The sequence below is a fragment of the Camponotus floridanus genome, unplaced genomic scaffold, assembly GCF_003227725.1.
Source record: "Camponotus floridanus strain SB8 unplaced genomic scaffold, Cflo_v7.5 scaffold62, whole genome shotgun sequence".
Taxonomy (NCBI): domain Eukaryota; kingdom Metazoa; phylum Arthropoda; class Insecta; order Hymenoptera; family Formicidae; genus Camponotus; species Camponotus floridanus.
Genome location: NW_020229792.1, coordinates 971,755 through 993,507, shown reverse-complemented (window position 1 = coordinate 993,507; position 21,753 = coordinate 971,755). Strand labels below are relative to the sequence as shown.

The window sequence follows — 21,753 nt, the reverse complement described above, 5'->3', positions numbered from 1 at the left end:
TTGTAAATGTCTACAAGCAAGTTTGATCTTCTATATAATTTTTGAAAATTAATAATAATACTTTTAAGTTTATTTATGTAATTAAAATTATTCTAAAAACATAAACTTATATTTAATCACAAATTTTAGGGAGTTAAAAGATATTTTATATTTTATATAGCGACAATTTTAAATATTTGAGATCAAAAAGGACTCAATAAATATATTTTACAATGAAAAATAAGCTTTTTCATTAGAGCTTTTTGATATAAGGAATTTGAGAACCACTGGTTTTCCTGTTCAAAGCAGATACCAGCATCGTTGTGTTATCTATTTTATAATCCGTCGTCACAGTTTCTACGACAATTCCGTAAGCGTTTTCCTTGCTTCCAGTTATATCTATGATATATTAAACTGATAGTAAGAATATTGCGTTTTAAGGACATATTTTCTTTAGAATCAAATCTTTAACCTTTTTGCCCAAAGAGGATGAGCTTTAATTCTTTATACGATTCTTACTTCATAAAGCTAGATTTTATCGAAATACTTGCATAAATGGCGAAATATTCTTGGAATACTTACTCTATCTATCATAAAGATTCGTCGAAATTTTTTTTTATTTAGAAAATATATAATACACCTTCGCTGTAAAGATGAGGACGACAATTAACGACTAAGAACCGTACGTTAAATTTATGTCGCAAGAGTATAGTTCGCACAATCTCTCTTCACATCTTCATACATTTCTAACGTTAGGATCCAGGTTGTTGAGGATGAATATCACGTTTAATGCATGGCTGTCAGTGGTCTCGCGGATAAATCGGTGCGTACATCGATTTATCCGCGAGAGATTCGCGGATATCTTTATCCGTTGGACGAAATTGCGCTCATATAAACTAGACGTTGGTGAGATCAGGCGTAATCTCTACTTATCGATAGATGTTGCTGATACCGAACGGAGAAAAAAAATCTCTCGCTGCCACAGGCCTCGTCGGCGAATTATGTCATTATAGAGATGAAAGATGCTAAGTTCCCAGAGCAAAACCACCGATAAATCACGATCGTACGGAAACGATAGGCAATAACTTGCGATCTAAAGCCGATAAAGTTGTTTTGATAGATCCAATAAATCGTAGCTATGATAATGATAGCAATTAAAAAGAAGTGCAGACTAAAGAATGCTAAATCTATTCTTTTTTTTATTCGAAAATAAAAAAACTCGAATCAAAGGATAATCTGTGCATAAGAGATTCTTTTAAATTTTAGTATTTATTTAATATTTATTTTAGATCAGTTCATTTAAATTACAGATATCTAAAGGGAGTTTAATCTTAAAATATGTTTTAATATAATTTAATATATTTTAATATAATAAATATAAATTAATAAATGCTCGAATTTAAAAAGAAATAACAATTATTCATAAATGATACAAATTATCTTTTAATTCGAAATATATGAATATGCGACATATATAACATTCTATTGCAACGAAAGGTCATCTAAAGTTTTAAAATATAATAAAATGTACATATTCTATAGGTACACAAGCTGCATAGAAAATATAGCAATTATTAGCAGAGAAAGATATCTTGCGTAGGCATTTTTTTAGCGCGTACGTTTTTAACACACGTAATATCGAAGCTGCGGGGCTGCTATTACCGGCGTATATGTATGTATGTATACTCACGTTTGTCGGTCAGTAATTAGCGGGATCGTTAGTTTCTTGCGCCGTAGAAAAACGATGACAGTCGCGGGGCGATCAAAGGGCTCAACGATCGCATGAGAAGGTAATCGCGAGCGAGTCGCTCTTCGCTAGAGTCGGGGAGCTTCCGCGCTTACGAGTTTCCCTTAACGCGCGCAACAACGGGACGTGCCTTATAACCGGTGGTGGATGCGCATCGAAATTCACCGCGTCAGATGATAGTCGTCAAATAGTTTTTAATCGCACTTGAAGGGATACGAGCGCGGTGTAATTCCGACGTTACAATGTAACGCATGGTACTTTTGTAACAGGCAGGCAAAAGATGGAAATTGAAGAGGATACGATGGAATAAGTGAAACTTCCCGCGCCGCGGTACAAGGGCTTTCTCGCGATGAGGGGCGTTATGATTATACTCAAAGTATCAATCGTCCAGAATAATGAACCGTAATGGTGCTGTCGACGGGTGTGATTTAATGCCTTTTATTAAGTGGCGCAAGTATCAATCGCGAAAATCGTTCGCCACTCGGGGAAAAATCGCCATTAAATAGAGCGAGAGAAATAGCGCCTCTGAAAGTGCTTACAAAGTTCCCTTTTACGAGAAATTATAGAGTCTCGCTTTGTTTTACCATGTACGTATCATCATTTTTCAGTGATGTTTTTTCGATTGATTATCACTAGAATTAAATTCTCAATTGCCTGTTTTGCTCGCTATTAATATAGCGGGAATTTAATATTTCATTCAAAGCGATCTCTCATTTATTTAATCTGAGAAGGATATAAATTTTGCGCTCGTTTCTTCTTTGACCTTTTTGCAGCGAGGGATTTTTGTTCTCGTGAAAATTAAAAAAAAAATAAGAAAGAAAACTGTATACCTATACTTATTGTCTCGACATTTATGTTCGCTCGATGATTTTCTTCGACACAATAGAAGCCGACAAAAGGCCTGTCGCACGGACAAATCTGAAGTATATACAGCCGGTTCGCCCAATGTGGGGCTTTCTAAGGATCCGTCTGACACGCGTCGATCCTTCGTGCACGAGTATCACGGGAATTGGACGTGAAGGGCTCAATATGTCAAAATTAATGCATCCGACCATCATCTCGACCGCACGACGAAAATCAATCAAGTCCATTAGGACGGGTTTCTATGCACGGAGGTGCATAATTCCGATACGGAGTATATTTATAACGCGATACGACGTCCGGTGCGTTGTATCGCATCACCCGTTACATCATTAATGAGGATCCATTTAGCGTGACGCGTTATCGATTACGGAATTAATGGTTTCGTCACACGAATAATAGATAATCGATCTCTTATGCACTTTTCTCTTTCTAAATCGTCACCGATAGTAATTTCTAGGTGATTCAAAAAACGATGGATATTAGGTGGTTCTGATTAAATCATGATTGATACTTTTACATATTAAGTTTGATATATTAAATTTTTCTCAAACTTCCGATACGATTATCTATATTTTCTGATAAAATAATGTTTAATAATATTTAAAAAAAATTTCGATTAATTATTAATTAAGCTTTTTCGATTAATTCTGAATAATCTTCATTTAGACAATGTTTTAATATTCATAGTTTAATTCATAGTTTAATTTTTAATATATGCTAAGATTTAAAAAAAAAGAAAAGAAATCATAAAAAAGACTCGAAGAAAATCAAACAATTTTTTAGATTCAGTCTGCATAATAAATTATTAAAAAGTTATCTTCATTTATATGTTAAATAAGCAAAGCAAATTGCATTTTAAATTACATTCTTTGTTTCTTAAAATTTACATAACAATTACTTTTGAGAAATTTGTCTTATTGAATGCATCAACTGCGTATGCATTCACTACTAAAATATAAATGCATTTTTTAAAATAACGTTTCTATTAGTATTATTAATTATTATAATTTCAGTAATACACGATACCAATCAAATTTTTATATGCTAATAAATGTTTAACGAATCACTCTTGAATTTATTATGGAGATGATTAATGTGTATATAGTATATAGTAAATAGTAAATTAAACCAATAATTAGTGCTTTCCGGTAACTTTTTCGCGATGATCAATAACAAGCGAAAAAGTTATACTTGGAATCATTTATCATCGACAGGCTCGTTTGATTCAGGCTTCGAGATTCTCATTCGTTACAATCCGACGTACAGATCTTGCATGCTAATCTGCATAACCGAAACGATAATTAATACACGATAATTATTTTCACGCAAAATTTAACGTCGATCGAAGATGATTATTATTTCACTTCACGTGACGAGTGGATGATCGTGTAATTACGAGCTGTCGATTACCCGAGCATTCGAGGTACAATTTTAACGCTAACGTACATGTCAGAATACGTATTTTCTGATCTTAAAGCAGCGATTATCGAATGATTGCCGGTTCGTTAATTTGTACACGCGTAGAATCTCGTCGGCTAATTTGGGCATCTAATCAGCCGATCGTATTTCTTACTAATTGGCCACGTCGAGATAAATCTGGCGCCTTCCGGTGCGAGAGTTCGTGTTGCGATTGGGTACAATCGCGAATTTACCGTTAATCAAGATAGCTTTCGTCGCACAAGTGAAATATCTCGCTCTCATGCGAGCGAGCATACGTGGGGGCTTCAGTCGCTCGGGTGTAACAGCTGATAACGTAGGCGGAACCGGCGTCTGTCGTTTGCGCAATACATATCGCAAGCGTATAAATGAAAAGTAACGTAATTGCACGGTAATTATTGCGGCAATCTGGAAGATATCCAGCAACGCGAGTATCTCGATTAAGTATCTCGCCGCCAATTTTCCGTTGAAGCTCGCGAAACGTCGCGGTTTATTAATCATGCGTATGATGTTATTATATTCTAATATTCTATCTTCGCATCTCCCTCTCTGAACTTCCCGGTGGCGGCATTACTCGTGTGTGTACATTAAATTACTTAATAGCAATTTCATGGCAATCTTCTCGCACGCGATAGTCATATCAGTTCCAGATAAGAAGTCAGATATATAGATTCGCGAACATCTTTATTGCATATGCTTTATCTCGCGTTACACATTTGCGGCTCGGGATTTTATTCCGTCATTTTTGAAGAGCGGGATGTAAAATGGATATTATTAATTATGATGTTAAGAAATTTTATTATTGTAATTTTATACGCTCTCATATCGTCTCTTTCGCGCCCTCGAAAAAAAAAAAGAGCGATCAAGAAATTATATCCGCTTACGAGAGAAAACAGCACGTGATCGATTAAACGGCCGCGTCAGCATTTCTTCAACGTTCGTTTGAGTTACCTACGTCCGGGATATTTCAATTAAAAGCACCGGGTTAATCAACCGCCCAGCATGCTACGTGTGCCATTGGGAGCTAAGTGCTATGCAACTGCAGGGGTTCCGGAGTTTTACTCGTGTCGGTCTCAAATCTATAGTTGTCCTTAACCCTTTTTCGTTCTCCCGCATTCTCCCTTCATTTCTTTGTAAAAATGTTAATTTAGCTCTTTTTGAATACTGCTTTTAACATCACGCAAAGAGCTTCATTTCATTTTTTTATATTTTTATTTATATCTATTCATTTTCAAATAAGAATAATAAATCAAATCAAATCATAATAATAAATAATAATAATAAATAAAATGTGAAACAATACTCTTTCTGCATATCATAAAAATAGCAATCAATCGTAATAGCAATCAATCGGTCTCAAATCTATAGTTGTCCTTAACCCTTTTTCGTTCTCCCGCATTCTCCCTTCATTTCTTTGTAAAAATGTTAATTTAGCTCTTTTTGAATACTGCTTTTAACATCACGCAAAGAGCTTCATTTCATTTTTTTATATTTTTATTTATATCTATTCATTTTCAAATAAGAATAATAAATCAAATCAAATCATAATAATAAATAATAATAATAAATAAAATGTGAAACAATACTCTTTCTGCATATCATAAAAATAGCAATCAATCGTAATAGCAATCAATCGGTCTCAAATCTATAGTTGTCCTTAACCCTTTTTCGTTCTCTCGCATTCTCCCTTCATTTCTTTGTAAAAATGTTAATTTAGCTCTTTTTGAATACTGCTTTTAACATCACGCGAAGAGCTTCATTTTATTTTTCTATATTTTTATTTATATCTATTCATTTTCAAATAAGAATAATAAATCAAATCAAATCATAATAATAAATAATAATAATAAACAAAATGTGAAACAATACTCTTTCTGCATATCATAAAAATAGCAATCAATCGGTCTCAAATCTATAGTTGTCCTTAACCCTTTTTCGTTCTCTCGCATTCTCCCTTCATTTCTTTGTAAAAATGTTAATTTAGCTCTTTTTGAATACTGCTTTTAACATCACGCGAAGAGCTTCATTTCTTTTTTTTTTATTTTTATTTATATCTATTCATTTTCAAATAAGAATAATAAATCAAATCAAATCATAATAATAAGTAATAATAATAAATAAAATGTGAAACAATACTCTTTCTGCATATCATAAAAATAGCAATCAATCGTAAATAGAAATCATTAATTTTGTTTACGGAAAATTTATTACCTTTTACGAAATATTTATTTTTGGAATTTGCATACGAAATTTTACGTCTAAATTTTATGTCTAGTACATATATAGATTACAAATTTTATATTATATATATATATATATAATATAATATAAAATTATAAGTATGGCGAGATTGTATCAATGAAATAATTTATTGGTGTAATTTAAATTAAAATATCCAATTAAGATTTAATCGCGCGCGAAAAAATTTTGCAAGAAATTAGATTCGTTAATTATACATATAATTTCAGCCTTTATATTCTGGATAACATTTATAGCAAAAAAGTTCCGCTTATATCTCGTTAACATTACTGCGACTTGCGGCATGTAAAAGGAAATACGTTAAAAGTGCGCGATCTGCTTCTAACGAAAACATATCCGAGTTGGAAGAGGCGGATACTAATTTCGCGAGTTAGCTCACGCATTCGACGCAGCGTGATATAGATTTTTTAGTTTGCAATTTCGTGTCGTGCTTGTTCGTTTTGCGGACTCGGCCAAAAAGATGACGTCGCGATGAAATTTATCGCGTATTAATTGCACGCAACCGCGTCGTCGGTCATAATTACGTTCGACGTTTCGAATCGGGTGGTCTGTTTGCGGTTTACGACCGTAACAAGGAAGTGCGGGAGACACGCGAGAGAGCGCAGTCTCCCTTTCTTGGTCCGACGACCAGCACTTGAACCTGAACGAAATGGAAAAAAAAACTATGGTCATTCTCGTGATACCAAATCGAGTCGCTCTTGCACGAATAAGGTATCGCGAAAAGTAGTTTTCTCTCTCTCTCTCTCTCTCTCTCAAGAAGATTGCAATGGTTAAAATGTTACAATTATTGCTCCAGTAGATGAGACATAAAATGATTTATTATAGAAAGATTGTAAAAATAAAGAATTAGAACATTTCCTTTTTCGTAAAACAGAATTTTACAGACGCATTTTTAATGTATCTCTAATTTCCGTTTACACTTTATTTGTATTATTCGAATGTCCTTGAATAGTTTATAAAGTTTTACCTATTAATATATAAAACGCGCAGTTTTGTAAATGACATCGTGAGAAATATACGAGCAGCATCGATACGCGATGATTTCAAGATAGATGTCTTCCTTAGTTTAATCTTATTGTGAGATCGTCTGGAGTATCGATTTATTGCTGAAAAGATTTGCATATGAGAGAAATACGCATTCCACGAAATCGATTGATTAAAATTGATTTAGCGGTAGGTGCTGGCTCTTCCCGTTAATCATCGGGTTCATTGCGACTTCTTAAGGGAATCATTTATTATCGTTACCCTTCAGTTACTAATGAAGCGGATAAACGTCGTACAAATCATGAATGAGGAGTCTCAATTTTTCAATGATTCACAAGCTTATTTAAAGATTGTTGAAACCGAAAATTTGTTTCGATTATATTTCTCACAGAAAAATTATTCGTAATACGCACACTATCAATGCGGTATATGTCGTATCTATTTCGCTTTTTAAGGAAATTTCTAATTTTATTAATTTAATATTCCGATGGTGCACGCGTCTTTCTTGCGTAAATTATTCTGTCATCTATGTTAACTCAATATTCATGTCTATCATACTTATGTCTATCATATATTTATGTCATTCTCAGAAAGGAAATTTCTATCTCGATTAAGTTATTAAATCATATATAACATAACTATATGTGAAAATTATTCATAAAAAATTATCCATGAAAATTATTCATTAAAAGCCTTTTTTGAAAATTATTTTATTCTTGTTATTTTCTATGAATTTTATTATTAAAGTTTTAATCAAATATATAATTTTAAGTTTTAAATTGAAAATTATAAATTTAGAAAATAATTAAAGAATAAAATTATAAATTTAGAAAATAATTAAAGAATAAAAATTAAAAACACCTAAACAATAAAATAAGAATGACATAAATAAATAAATACTATTTTTTCGCTATTTATTTGATTGAAACACTAAGATTCCCATTAATCAGATGTATGATTTTCCAGACGAATGTATATAAGATTTCTCTGCATTATCAAAATTATAAATTCTTATCATGATTATACAATGCAAATTCTTTTAGCATGCTAATTTAAAATATTATCTGCCTTTACGAATTAAAGTAAAAGTGATCAAAGCTATCACATCGATAATTTTTTCATAATTTTAGAATAATGATAGTTTTATAAGAGTTTTATAGAGAATAATGATAGTTTTGGATCAATGAAATAATTTTCTTGTTGCGATTTATTACTTTCAAGTTCGTAGAACAGATGGAAGCTTTCACATCGAATGCGTATCTGACAAGATATATAATTATGCGACATGTATATAATTATGTGACATGTATTCTCGTGTAGACGAGCTATTTTGATATTCTATGTTTTGCTCGTACTTAACAAGCGCTATAAATAGATCGTCGGCGACAAAGTGTCGGCGACACTTGAAAATATTTTATTTTTTTACAAATACTTAGAATATTTCTATTGAGATAAGCCATGTAATATCTGATGAAATCAAATTTAATTCAATATCAAAACATATAGAGAAAGAAAGATCATATGTATTTTTTATTGTGCATGCATAAATGTTATATCGCACATAATAAAATAATTCAAAAAGATAATTAAGAATCGATTTGACTTATTAAGAGCTGCGATAAAGCCATAATAAAGAATCCATTTGATTTATGTATACGGTTTGCTAGATAAGCGCGATTTTTAGAGCATATTTTTTAATCTTAGAGGAAGGAGTTGTGTTTATTGATAAGCAGATTCGTCACTATATCTTAATATTACGATGGCGATTGATCTTTCGCGAAAAGGATTTCGGATCGAAACGTCGAAGACATTAAATGGACCTCTTTTGTACGTGCAACCCGCGCCATTAGCTTTTGTGCTCCCTTATTAATAGTTTCGCCGCACACCTTTTGCTCTTACATAGCTTCTCAAGTCCTGTCTAGCCGACGGGCTGAACTTGACCACCCGCGATATATTGGCGAAGTCTATAAAAGAATAACAGCGATAGCCAGCGTGGTGAATTTTTAATGCTGAGTAAGGTAATTGAATGTTACTTTGGGAATTTCTCCTTTGAAACTTTAACGAAATTGCCGATGAATGAGATATTACGATAGAACAAAAAAAACATCTGTGATATATATATATATATATTTTTTTTAAATTCTTTAAATTAAATTTTTTGTCAACATAATATTAATAAAATAATAAATTTCTAATGATATTTTATTTTCAATAGAGCTCTTTGATCCGCAGTTGAAGACTGTGCAATAATTTCACAAGAAAAATATGCATTATTCAATTAATATGTTAACAAGAATAATAAATTTCTTCGTTGTAATATAAGTGATATTATAATAATATTACAGATTTCCATTCAATAAATATATCAGTAAATAGATAATTACAATATTAATAAAATTTTTAATTTACGTTATATAAACATTTCCACGTTTTTAAATCTATATTTAACATTATTATTAATATATTTAATGTTATATATATATATATATATATATATATATATATGTTACATAAATTTCTAAATTTAAGAATAATCAGGAAAAATAGATGTAAAATCACATGTGTAAAATATATTCGATGATATCCGACTTCCTAAAATATGCGATATTGAAATATTCAATTAAAAAGTAAATCTCGAGAATTGATTTCTAAGCCAAAAATCGCAAGATTGAAACAGGAATGAAAATAAAATATGCACAGTCGAATGTAGCTTTGTACTAAAGTTACATATATTTTCAAGTATTTATCATCAGCCACAATAATTCAGAATTCCGCCAAATCAAGTGCGAGATTTTCATTCTTTAAGCTGTCATCGCTTAAGGATCCGATCCTTAATATAGCCAATGTAACTCGGTTAATCGAGACTTTAAGTGCTCGTTAATTATTACGTACTTATATCTTCTTAAATCGAGTTCGAAGAGAGGTGTCATTAATCTTGTTCACGCTAACACAGAATTCTATATTATTTGCATTATCGTTCTTCATTTCTATCGAGGATTCTTCATTCTTTCAAGATAGCCACTTTAACCGGTTCTTCTTTATAAATAGCGTATGCAAATCTATGATGTCATTTGCTCGCAAAATAATGTTTGAAAACATCGCGAATAATGAACTTTTAAGTAATGTTGCTCATTTAATTATTATGACACGGAAGTACAAAATTAACAGAAGAGAGGAAAAATGATATTACGTTGCAACGCATGTTAGAGACACGCATGCCATGTATGCAATGTCTAATTACCTAATAACACTGTACAAATTTGTAATTTCCATTAAACAGTGAAAAAAATTACCTCCCTAGTCATTAAAAGCTCGTTAACAGTTAGATAGTTCTCCTCTAGACTTAAATTTCTGATGCACTCTGACATTCATAAACCTCATGAAATGCTAGTTTTAGAATTTGTTTTTAGGAAAACATTGTTGAAAGCACGAATTAATGATAATTTAATTATAATTTAAGGAAAAAGATACAGTTTCTTCTAATCTTGTCGAAATTTTATTACATGTCGCGTTTATTACAGTAGATCGCGATAATATTCTCATTATTATTCACAAAGTTGCGTGAATGAATCAAAAAGTTTATCCAATGTCAATGTGGGTCACGATTTTGCAACAAGTATTTCCGACATTTCGCTTAATTATCCCATCTTCTTCGATAATAATTTATCTGAAGCACTGGATCTCTTTGATCCGCTTCCGTCATTATCAAATTTAAACGACAGATTTATTGCTACTCTTATGCTTTTTCATTTTTTTATATTTGGCTGTTATTAGCAAAAGTTGAAATCGTCGAGTATTCAAGAGGAGATAATAGTATTTCGATCGAATTAAATTAAAGCTTAAATTAAATTAAAGTTTGCTTAATTTTATTTGCATTATTGGAGACTTTTGCGTGCATTATTTGCCACAATGAATCAGTTTTTAATTTTCCTAGGAATATATATATATATATATATATATATATATATATATATATAAAAGAAAACAGTGCGAAAATGAGAGAGATATGTGCCACATCACGTGCGCATTCCGCGACGCTGCCGTAATCGAAATGTTGATGACATTTGTGTCGAATATCTTTAGACGAGCTTTTTTCAGTCACTGAAAGTAAAGCAAAGTCTTAGCTTTGAAGCGTTTACGGAGAATATTCTCTTAGTACAATAATATAGAAGAGAAATTTTTCTTCTTTCTTAAAGTATTTTATAAAATTCGATACTTGATAAATTATACACGTCGATTTTGACAATTCGCGATATAATGAATCTTCCTTTTTTTTATTTCTACATTTACGTCTTATTTTTATGTACGGTAGCGAACTCTCTTAATGGGACTATAAAATTCTCTAAATTATTCATTGCTGTTTTCATAGTTTTAAGCAAGATTCAAATGCAGAATAGGAACATGTTTTACAGTTACATCGCGCTTTTCGATCAACACATTTATTTCGAATTCTTTTCTCGTTTCTTCCTGTTATTATCCGATAACAGTCGATGAATATTTATTCGTCGGTCAGTTACATTTCGTTCATTATTGATTGCGACGTATTGCAGATAACATCGTCGCGTCATCGTCAAAAAATACACGTACACGAATCCACAAACGAGAAAATCGTCCGCTTACTCGGTTCGCTTCGCGCGTCGATTATCCGATCGCGGATGCTATCGGCATTCCTAGCTGAAGCCTCTCCTGGCAGGGAAGACGAACGAATCTAGAAACGAGATTCTCCGGTTGAATTCCTCGATGATTGTTCCGCCGGGGCGACGTCGCGGTTTGATCGGAATGTATAACTCCAATTATCCGGGGCTGAGATTAAAGTAGTCCGCACCATTACCGAGGACGCTCCTTGTCGTCGTCGTCGTCGTCGAGCATGACGTTTTGGGTAACTTCCAAGCGACGATACTCGTCGGTTCTTCCGGCCACTTTAGGCGCACGTATGTACGCGTGTACTCACGCAGCGCACGCATTACGCAAAGAAGGCAATTAGGCGGTAAACAGTGGACGTGCGGCGGAACCAGATGCTTCATTGATTTGCCTGGCGAATGATGCACGGGAACGGTGCCGGCGAAGAGGAATGGATGCCTATTAGGATAGCTTATGGTGGCCGGGCCGCCGCCGGTTGCGTGATTTATGTAAATGACGATTGCCGATCGTATGTACGCGCGCGAATAATTAAGGTGGACGAAAACGCGTCACGACGTCGTATTTATATACGTTCGATGCTCTCTGGCATTCTATTCAAAAACACGACTGTATATCTGCATGTATCTCTCGCGAATTCCGATGGTAATTTTCAAATTTTATTATTGCAATCGGTAATCGTAAATTTTGATCGCGCCCGATGCTGGCATATTTTACAAATTTTATTAACATTTTTTAATATGTTTTTTGATACGTAAATTTTATTGTCGCGGTATTATGTGACGAGCGATAATTGGTGGGAAAATTGAGATATTTAATTAGTTTCTGCAATTTTAAGATTTTTTTCGAATCTTTATGATAATGAATTGTTTAAAAGAGGCTTGGCTGTTTTGTCGCTAAGGTTACAGTTATCACAGTTCAGGCGAACGCTAATTTTATACTCAATTAATGATACATATGTCACAGTTTTATCATCAAGATATCTGTTCTACGAAAATAATTTTTTATAGTATGTGCTATTACAATATTATATAATATCTTATTTGATTATATATATATTTATAATTATGCATCACAAAATTTAAAACATGAAATAAAAAAACATAAATAATTTTGTCTACAAAACTACTTAAAATGTACTACTACTTTTACGTGAATTATACAAAATTATTAATGTTATTGTTTCTTAACAAGCAATAAGCAATAACGCAATTAATTATCAGAATAAATCTACTTGAAAAATAATATTTATCTTCGTAAATATTCTTTTTCTTCGAAATTTGAATTATGTAATAACACCATAATTTCCAATATATGTATATAACTTTCTTATTTTTCATCTTTATATCAAATATAATCTAATATATTTTCTTAATTAATTATGAGTGTGACGTAGTGTCATTTATTACCAGTACAGAATGTACGGAGAACTTTGGACAGTTCTATTAAAGTTTCCCCATTAACAGAACTTCATTCAAAGTTTATAGTTAAACTTTAGATAGACTTTACTTACACGTGTTCTCTCCCGTTAACCTAATTTCATTCTGTATGTACCCATGAATAAACAAATGCACGAGATTACAAATAGAATAGCATTTCTTAGCGGTTAAACGAGTAAAGTTTCAGCAAAGGTCAGTGTGGTCTAGTTACGGTATTCTTAGATCGTCTGTCTTCTCGATCTAGTCGTACAGTAGAACTCTTCGTTTCGTCAGTGTTTTTTACACTGAGTGCTTTCAATATCAAAGTAGCCTCAGTCGATTTACTAACATTAACTTAGTCGAAATAAATTTTAATCGCGTCTATATTAAAAGTTTTAGTAATAGAGAAAGAAGGAAAAAATAGATTATCACAATACATACATATTTCACGAATTTTTTAAGTAGAGATAAACATTCATATACAGATATATTCATATATATTCATATATACAATAGATTATTATTTAAACTGTCTGAATATACTTCTAGTTTTTATCATGTTAAAGTCAAAATCGCTTACATGAAATGCGATGAATTAAGGTGCATCAAATTGAATTTGTTCAATCATCCGCAAGACATTATTGATATGCACTTGAAATAATATTGTGGTTTTATCGGTTTCATTTTTCGGAGCAGGAACGAATGATAGGAATATTTTTTATCGAGTAAACAATTTAGTACGAATATCGAATATCAGTCAAACAACACAGCTGACACAAGATCAATTGTTTAGCTTATTTTGCGGAATTTTCGACAATCTAAATAGAGTGTTGAAACGCGCTGTCAAACGCTCAGATAAAGTCATCGCGTGGCGATAAAAGGCACGATGAACTAGAACGCTGATAAAAAATTGAACGACTGCTAGTATCGAGTGTCGAAGGATTTCTCAATATCAAATGAATATCGTGAATGGACACTGGGTATCGTATAAAATTAGCATCGAATAGTCAGCCCGACGCGGTCCAAGGATAATGTTTGATTACACATTCATTAATCATAGGTGGCACGAGTCTCTTGAACGATGATAATCCGGATTTAAATTCTACACCCGTCAAAGAATCGACGTGATTAAAAAAATCGATTGCAGGTGTCGAGTCTAATTAAAGATGTTGGATGAAAAAAGAAAGAGAAAGAGAGAAACGAGAAAGTGTTTTCGTTGTTACGTATATCATCGATTAATCTGTTGCGAATGAATCGAAAGCGCAATGAAATGAAGGAGATAACTGCCGATTTATATAACTATTATAAATTGCAATAATATATTTCAAAAATATTTTACATCATTTAAAATATTTTTAAAATATATTATTGCAATTTATAATAGTTATATAAATCATTCATTGACATAAAAATAATTGTAACTTTTTCTTCATTTGTTATATTATTGAAAATGAAGAAGATATGATTTACAAATTTATTAATAAGTATTGATAATTGTCATTAACCGTTTATTTAAATTTATCAAAAAAAGATGCCAGTTTGATATAAATACGAAGCAAAACTAAACTTCTTGTTCATGGCTACAAAATTCGTAAAAGTAAGCTCATTTTGGATGATATATAGTTGTATGTGTATTACAATATATGGCATATTAAATTGTAGATAAATACCTTGAATTTTATCATAATTTATAGATTATCTAAACATGACCTTTAAAACTTGAAATTGAAGATGTTTGCAAGGTCACGGTTAGCATTTTCGATTCTTTTAAATAAAATAACGTTCTTGGTAAATCTAATGAGGGAATAGATACGATCAGCTGATTGCTTAAACGTTTGTCCGACAATTTTAGACAACAATATAATTGAACGTCCAAAATAGAATTTATCAGAATACAACGAACATAATCAGAATATTAATTTTAAAGCTTAGTAATTTAATATAAATAATAAATCCTTCCCCTTTCCTCTTTCTTTCTCTCTCTTTCGTGACATTACTCTAATGCTGATTGAGATTTTAACTTTATAACATATTACATTTTACGCAAAACTATTACGCAACATTTTATTCAAGGTCTTGTTTCGCTTACTACTTTCTCTTAGAGTCGGTGAAGACATTGATTCGCTATATTATTCAAATGCGAGTTAGAATATATCAATAAACCGCTTAAATTCTTCAATAATTAATGAGAGAATACTCACTATAATCGGAGGAATCATCATTGGAGCCGTTCACCGTGCCATCCGGCAGGATTTGTAGATGACGATTCCTAACGTACATCTGTATCTTTCGCGAGGACCCGGTGATGTGCGAGAGATTGGCCGATCTTTCGGCGCGGGTGCCCGCGTCACCGGTCAGATCGATCGATCTTGCACTCACTGCACTAATAATCGCGCCGATCCCCAGAACACTCGCGGTCGGTCTCGCACTGAACTTAATCACACCCGACAAGCCGGGTCCGCATCGCCCGAAGGCGACGAGGAAGAGAAGAAAGGCCAGTTGAAGGAACGAGCGGACGCGGTACGCGCGCCTGTTTCTGATCCTCTTCCTGTCCTGGTCGAGCCTTTCGATCCGCTCCCTCTCCTGCTTCGCCGAGCGTTCATCGAGTCCTCCCGAATCGCGGTTCGATCGCGCGCTCTCGTCCGGTCGCGTGTCGTTAAATTGCTCGCCGAGAAATCCCTCATCATCCTCCCCGAAGGATCGCTGCTCCGAGCGAGTACACGAACGGTGACTAGAGAGAAGAGAATTTTCTTCCGTTATCCTCGTCCTTCCCAGACAATCGGTCTGACGCCGATATCGGATATCGAGATTCTTCCTATCGCAGACCGCGGGCCGCGGCCGCGTCTGGGATCGATCTTGGAGACTTCGACGCTCTGCAATCGAATCCGCTATCGCGGGGTCAGGCTGTCTTGTCTCGACGTCTCGTAGCCGCGATTCCGCTCGCTCTTTCTCCTCGCTCTCCTGCGACTTCCACGTGATCGGGAGACAAACATTCTCGATTATGCGCGGGAATTCCCTCGACGCGAGGTACGCTAGAAATCCGTCTCCTCTTCGTCTTCGACGCGAGGACTGCGATGACGCGCGATCCGTCGCTGACGGAATCGTCTCTTCCCGGTCGTTGATTCTCGGGATCCTCGTGGATGAACCGAGCACGGACAGCGATTTTTGATTACGATAATTCGTCGTCGGCTGCACCTCTCTCGCGTGAATCCCGATTTGCTGTCGTCGATCCTTCAGGGCTCTCCTTCTCGCCTCGCTCGGCCCTCGGTCTTCATCGATCCCGGGAAGTCTCGCGAAAATCGACACGTGAATCGACGTCGTAGTCGGGCGGTCGGCACGGGAATTACAGTGCAGCACCCAATGCCCGCCCGTGTCAACCTCAGCGGGCATGACGGTCTCATCCGACACTTCTCTCTTTGCTCTCCTCCACCTTAGCCGCGTTTGTAATCGTCTCCCGCAGGATTTACCGCCGTCGCAACTTTCACTCTTGCGTCTTCCGCGCAAGAGCGCGAAGACCACCCTCGCTTTTTTCCACCGGTGCTCCGAGATCGTTGTCTTCGTTATCGCCCTCCTCGTTGTCGTTAATACAGTATCGCTGAGGGCCGCGCGCGCTGCCAGCTGACATCACAGTCGATTTCCAGTCACTTCCGTCCTCTGAAGATAGCGTCTCGGGGAGATGTTAACCGCGAAGAATGAAGATTCTGATAAAGATACTGTCGGTTCGTCCATGCATCGCGTTTTCGACACTCTCGCATTATTGCTGTTATCGCCGGGCACGCGTCAGGATCAAACTGACCGGTCGGTATCGGTATCCCAGGACAATCTATCGCCGATGAGGAATCAATGAATCGCGGGGTGACATCTGGTTCACGGTGTTATCTCAGTTTTGACGATATAAACAGATGGAAAAATAGATAGAATGTATCGCCGAGGATGGTCGATGCACTGCGAATGATCCTGATAGTGAATTGATTCGATCGGCTCCCCGACGATGATGATCGGCGTGGCTGATCTTCTTTTAAACGGTTTTTTTCGCAGTATGCAGGTTGACGTTAACGGTTACTTTCGACGACCTCGCTCGGTCCTCGTCTCTTCCTCCCTTTCTCTCTCTTTCGTCTTCTCTCGTCTCTTCCTCTCCTTCTCTCTCTTTCGTTCGTCTTCCTTCTCTCTCCGCGTTGCTATTAATCGGCGAGAGTCGATACGCGTTACCTCGCACCGCCTTAACGGGTTTCTTTCTCTCTCCTTCTCTCTCTCTCTCGTTCTCTTTTTTTCTGCGGATCCTCTCCGCCGATCTGTCTCACCGATTTCCGTTTTTCCGGATCTCGCGTATTCTTCCGAAGTCGCTATCAATCATGGAATAATTCTCTCGCAAAAAATCGGCGCTAGTAGATCCCCACGCACTAACACTTCTTCACGATTAGTTATCATCATTCACGCAGAAAGAATATAAACCCTCCCCCTCTCTTAATCGACATCTCTCGCGGTAGAATACTTCTGTCGCAAACTTGCACTGATTCACATGACAGGAAGGGGACAAGATTCAAAATTGACTTGTAAAATCGATCGCGCGTGTTTCGACAAACGCCGTTAAAAATGCTCCGAAAATATCTCATCGATAAGGACCATTCGACCATCGATCTTTTCCAGTTTCGAAGGGGATATACGGGCGACGATCGGACGTTCGCGCGAGGCAGGACCGGGAGCCGGGCCGCCGGACCACGCGTACCACGCACGCAATTGTCACACGGGGGTCGCGGCCGCGCGCGCGCGCGGGGTTATCTCGCAGGGTCGGATGATGCCGGTGCGGCGTCCGAGAAACTACTGAACGAGTGCCGCGGTTCTCTTCCCCGGCTCGCCGGGTTCAGGCACGCTCCTCGGTTCGCTCTCGTAGAGAGACCGAACCGGCGCGGCGGCGGCAACGGCGGCGGCCCGGCGGCGGCGGCGGCGGCGGCGGCGGCGGTGGAGGCAGCAGCCGAGAGTGAAACCACCAACACTATACTACCAGTGGGACACACGACTCGGCTGGCTCTACTCACACGTGCCCGTCGTAGCAGCATCCGTTCCATCCCATCCCGCGCTCGCCGGCTGAAGGAGCCGGCCGGTTAGTCGGTAGCCGCGGCTGTCACTGTCGTTGACGTCCTCGTCGTCGTCGTCGTCGTCGTCGTCGTCGTCGTCGTCGTTCCGTCTCGTTTCGTCGCGTCGAGATCGTCGTCGCCGTCGTCCCGTTCCGCTTGGTATCCCCGTGTCCGCTTCCGTCCCATTCCACGGCAGCGCACAGCACGCGACAGATCTGGACGCTCGCTCTGGACGTATGTCGCTACCGCGCCAGCCTCACCACCATGACCACCACCATCGTCGGAGCCACCACTACCATCGCCACCACCACGCGCCGCAGCTTTTTCTATCCCCTCTTCTTCTCTCACGGGTTGCTGGATGGAATCTCCTCTTCTTCTTCTTCCGCGTTAAAAGACCTATCGCCGTCTCCGTCTTGTTCCTCTTCTTCCTCTCGGCAGCTTCACTCGTCCCGACTTCTTCTCCCGGTTATCTTCCTCCGCTTCTTTCGCTCTTCCTCGTTTTTTCCCTCCTCGACCGCGGATCGTTCTTTAATTCGCCTGATCTATCCCAGGTCTATCGCGGTGAACAACGTGTTCTCTATTTTTCTTTCTCCGTACAAATCGCGGAATAACAGAACGAGCAGGAGCCGCTGTTGCGGGAAGAAAAGAACGATCGGCGACAAGGGCCGTGAAGAACGTGCGCGAACACCTGCGAAGAACCTCAAGAAGTAAATAGCGATTAGAATTTCTTCGTGATTTCCTCTTTTCTTATTCTCTTTTCTTCTTTTTGTATCTCCTCTGCCGTCGTCGCACACTGTGCACTTCCTTTTAGGAGGGTGGTTTTTAATGTTTCTTTTACATTGACCGACATACGGATGCGATAATACAATCGGATGCTGTCACTATCGCTACTCGTTTTCTTCGGTTGCATCTTCCTCCCTTATTCGGAATCGAAGGTTGTCCGGTATGTTTGATGTTTCTGCAAATGCAAAATAAATAATTATATTCAATTAAAATTAAAATTAATTTAATAAATCATTATATTCAATTAAAATTGAAATTAATTTTAATATTAAGAATGAATATTTAATTTTAATGATTGCCCCCGATATTTCTTTCTCTCATGATTTCAGGCTATCAAAGTGACTTATGACTTATGTTAAATTAAATTGCTTCGCGTGAAAGCTCGCACTCGATTGACAGATCGATCCGATATATATATCAATTCTTTTCTTATTCGAAGGAAACTTGTCGACGCATTCCAGAAGTGGATCCGCTTTTTATTTGTGCTTGTTCGTTACATCGGAAGAGAATGGAAAGAAACCTCTAACCATGTAATGCGATGAACGCATTTCCAATGCTGACGTCTTCTACACACTGAAAAAATTGTATTCTCATCTTAAGGATATACCACTTATCTTTATAATATATTTTATTAAATAGGCGTCAAGAGGATTCTCTTAATTTAAGAGGTAAATCTTCTAAAGATTCTTATATTAAATATTCTTAACAGATAAGAATATATACTTAATGGGATGTTTTTTTTATTATTTGAGTTGGGGCGCAAAAGTCGCAAATTAAGAATATATTCTTATTCATTAAGAATATTTATTAAGAGGACTTATAAAGTATACATTTCAAGAATACAATTTTTTCGGTGCATTTATAGTTACATGTTTTTCGTGTGCATGATATGTCTGAAAATATCGGAAGACGGGAATATAAAGTGTAAGCCATCAGAATGACTAGATGTTCTCGTAGATTCACGATTAAGCTAGAATCAAAGTTCTTCCGATACTCGTAAAAGAATTTCGTCATCCTGATTTATTGCGATTTTTTATCTTTTAACATACACATACATTTAACATACCTGTATATGTGGCAATAAAATTCCATTTCACTCAATAACTTTTAAAATATTTTATTTTATATAATAGAAGATGCAAAACACAGGATTTTGTTACCTATTTGCATCTTTGATTTATAAAAAAATGTTTAATTGAGTTTAATTTTAAGAGCAATGATCTTGAAATTATTGATACTTATTGAGATAGTTTTCCAATTCATTCTGTCTATATTAAATATAATTTAATAATTTAATAATTTAATAATATAATTTAATTAAAAAAATAAAATTTAGTAAATTTAATAAAAATTTTAAAATAAAAAGTTTATTTATAAACTTTTAATATTTTTTTTATTTTAAAATTTTAATTAAATTTACTAAATTTTATTTTTTTTATTAAATTATTAAATTATTATATCGGTATCTGAAACATTTTATAGATTTTTTATGTATCTGAGATAATTCGAGAAACAGTGTTTTTTTGGGGGATAGAAAGGGAGAGCTTTCTATTCTGGTGGTCCGATTACGCAATTAGTCGCTTTGCGATTCAGTTGTTAGGCTTTGAACACGACGCGGTAAGTCATTTGAAATCGTTCTTACCATTGCTCATAAATACGAGAAGATACGAAAGGCGTCCAAATAGCGGAAAAAATGAAATAAACGAGCCCCAAGTGACCTGCGACAGAAAATATTCCAAGAAATATATCGAAGATTAAGATACTAACATTTTTCCATCTCTATTCTGACATTCTAAATATCACATAGCGTTCTTCAACATTGGAGTACATTTTTTAAAAATCGAAATAAAGCGGCAAATAAAAGTACAAGAATAATGACACATATATAATGACACATAAATAATAGATATAATAAATAATTTTACTCTTCGCTTCTTTTTTAATTTTCGTTAGGTTTCTCTTTAATAGAATTTTAAATTGTTCAATTGGTAGAACATTTAACATTGAATTTATTCAAAAAAATGTATACTGAAATATATTTGCGAATTTGACAAGAAAATTTACGAAGAAATCATAAAAATTTTATTATAAATACATAAGAAATATTCGTGCAATTGATTTTTTAATTGTTTTTGAATAAGTTAAGCATCATGGGAATATCCGGTTGAAGTTAATGATATCGAGTTACTCATAAAAATGTATGAATTTGACAAATCTTTCAAAGGTAAATTGAACAATAAAAAATATTCTTTAAGTCTGTCAAGAATTCTTTAAAAAAATTATCAGAGACTAAGTGATGTCATTGATATGCGTTTTCCTTGTTCCTAGAATAATTTAGAAAAATGATACATAAAATTTCTGTAAAAATTTGAAAAATGCAAGAGTTTCGAAAGTCGCAAATTTAAAAAATATTCGACTGCGATTGTCAATTTGTTTACGACTAACGACTAATATCTTATTGTATAGACTGGGCATATTAAAAAAAACCTCTTCGAGACTTTTGTCGCATAAATTCATGCTTATTAGCTTAGAATGATATGTGAAAGTGACGATTATTAGAATTTATTAA

At 35.4% G+C, this 21,753-nt stretch overlaps 2 protein-coding genes across 2 annotated transcripts in view; both read right to left on the bottom strand.

Annotated features, from left to right (window-relative positions):
• Positions 1–18,172, bottom strand: part of LOC105254412 — a 74,720-nt gene extending 56,548 nt beyond the window's left edge. Inside the window, exon 1 of the mRNA XM_020028491.2 lies at positions 15,528–18,172. Coding sequence (XP_019884050.2) covers positions 15,528–16,716 — 1,189 coding nt within the window. The 5' untranslated portion in view covers positions 16,717–18,172. The remainder of the gene's footprint in view (positions 1–15,527) is intronic.
• Positions 18,173–18,428: 256 nt separating this feature from the next.
• LOC112639397 (uncharacterized membrane protein DDB_G0293934-like) lies at positions 18,429–19,311 on the bottom strand. The gene is made up of 2 exons (XM_025413200.1): positions 19,240–19,311; positions 18,429–18,755 (listed from the first exon to the last, which is right to left on the bottom strand). The coding sequence occupies exons 1-2, from the start codon at positions 19,309–19,311 to the stop codon at positions 18,429–18,431; spliced, it is 399 nt and encodes a 132-aa protein (XP_025268985.1).
• Between the last annotated feature and the right edge of the window lie 2,442 nt (positions 19,312–21,753).

Coding starts and splice junctions, on each gene's coding strand:
- LOC112639397 (XM_025413200.1), bottom strand. CDS start 19,311: ATGCAACCGAAGAAAACGAGTAGCGATAGTGACAGCATCCGATTGTAT. Junction 18,756..19,239: donor GCATCCGTATGTCGGTCAAT/GTAAAAGAAACA, acceptor GATTCCATCCAG/CAACCCGTGAGAGAAGAAGA.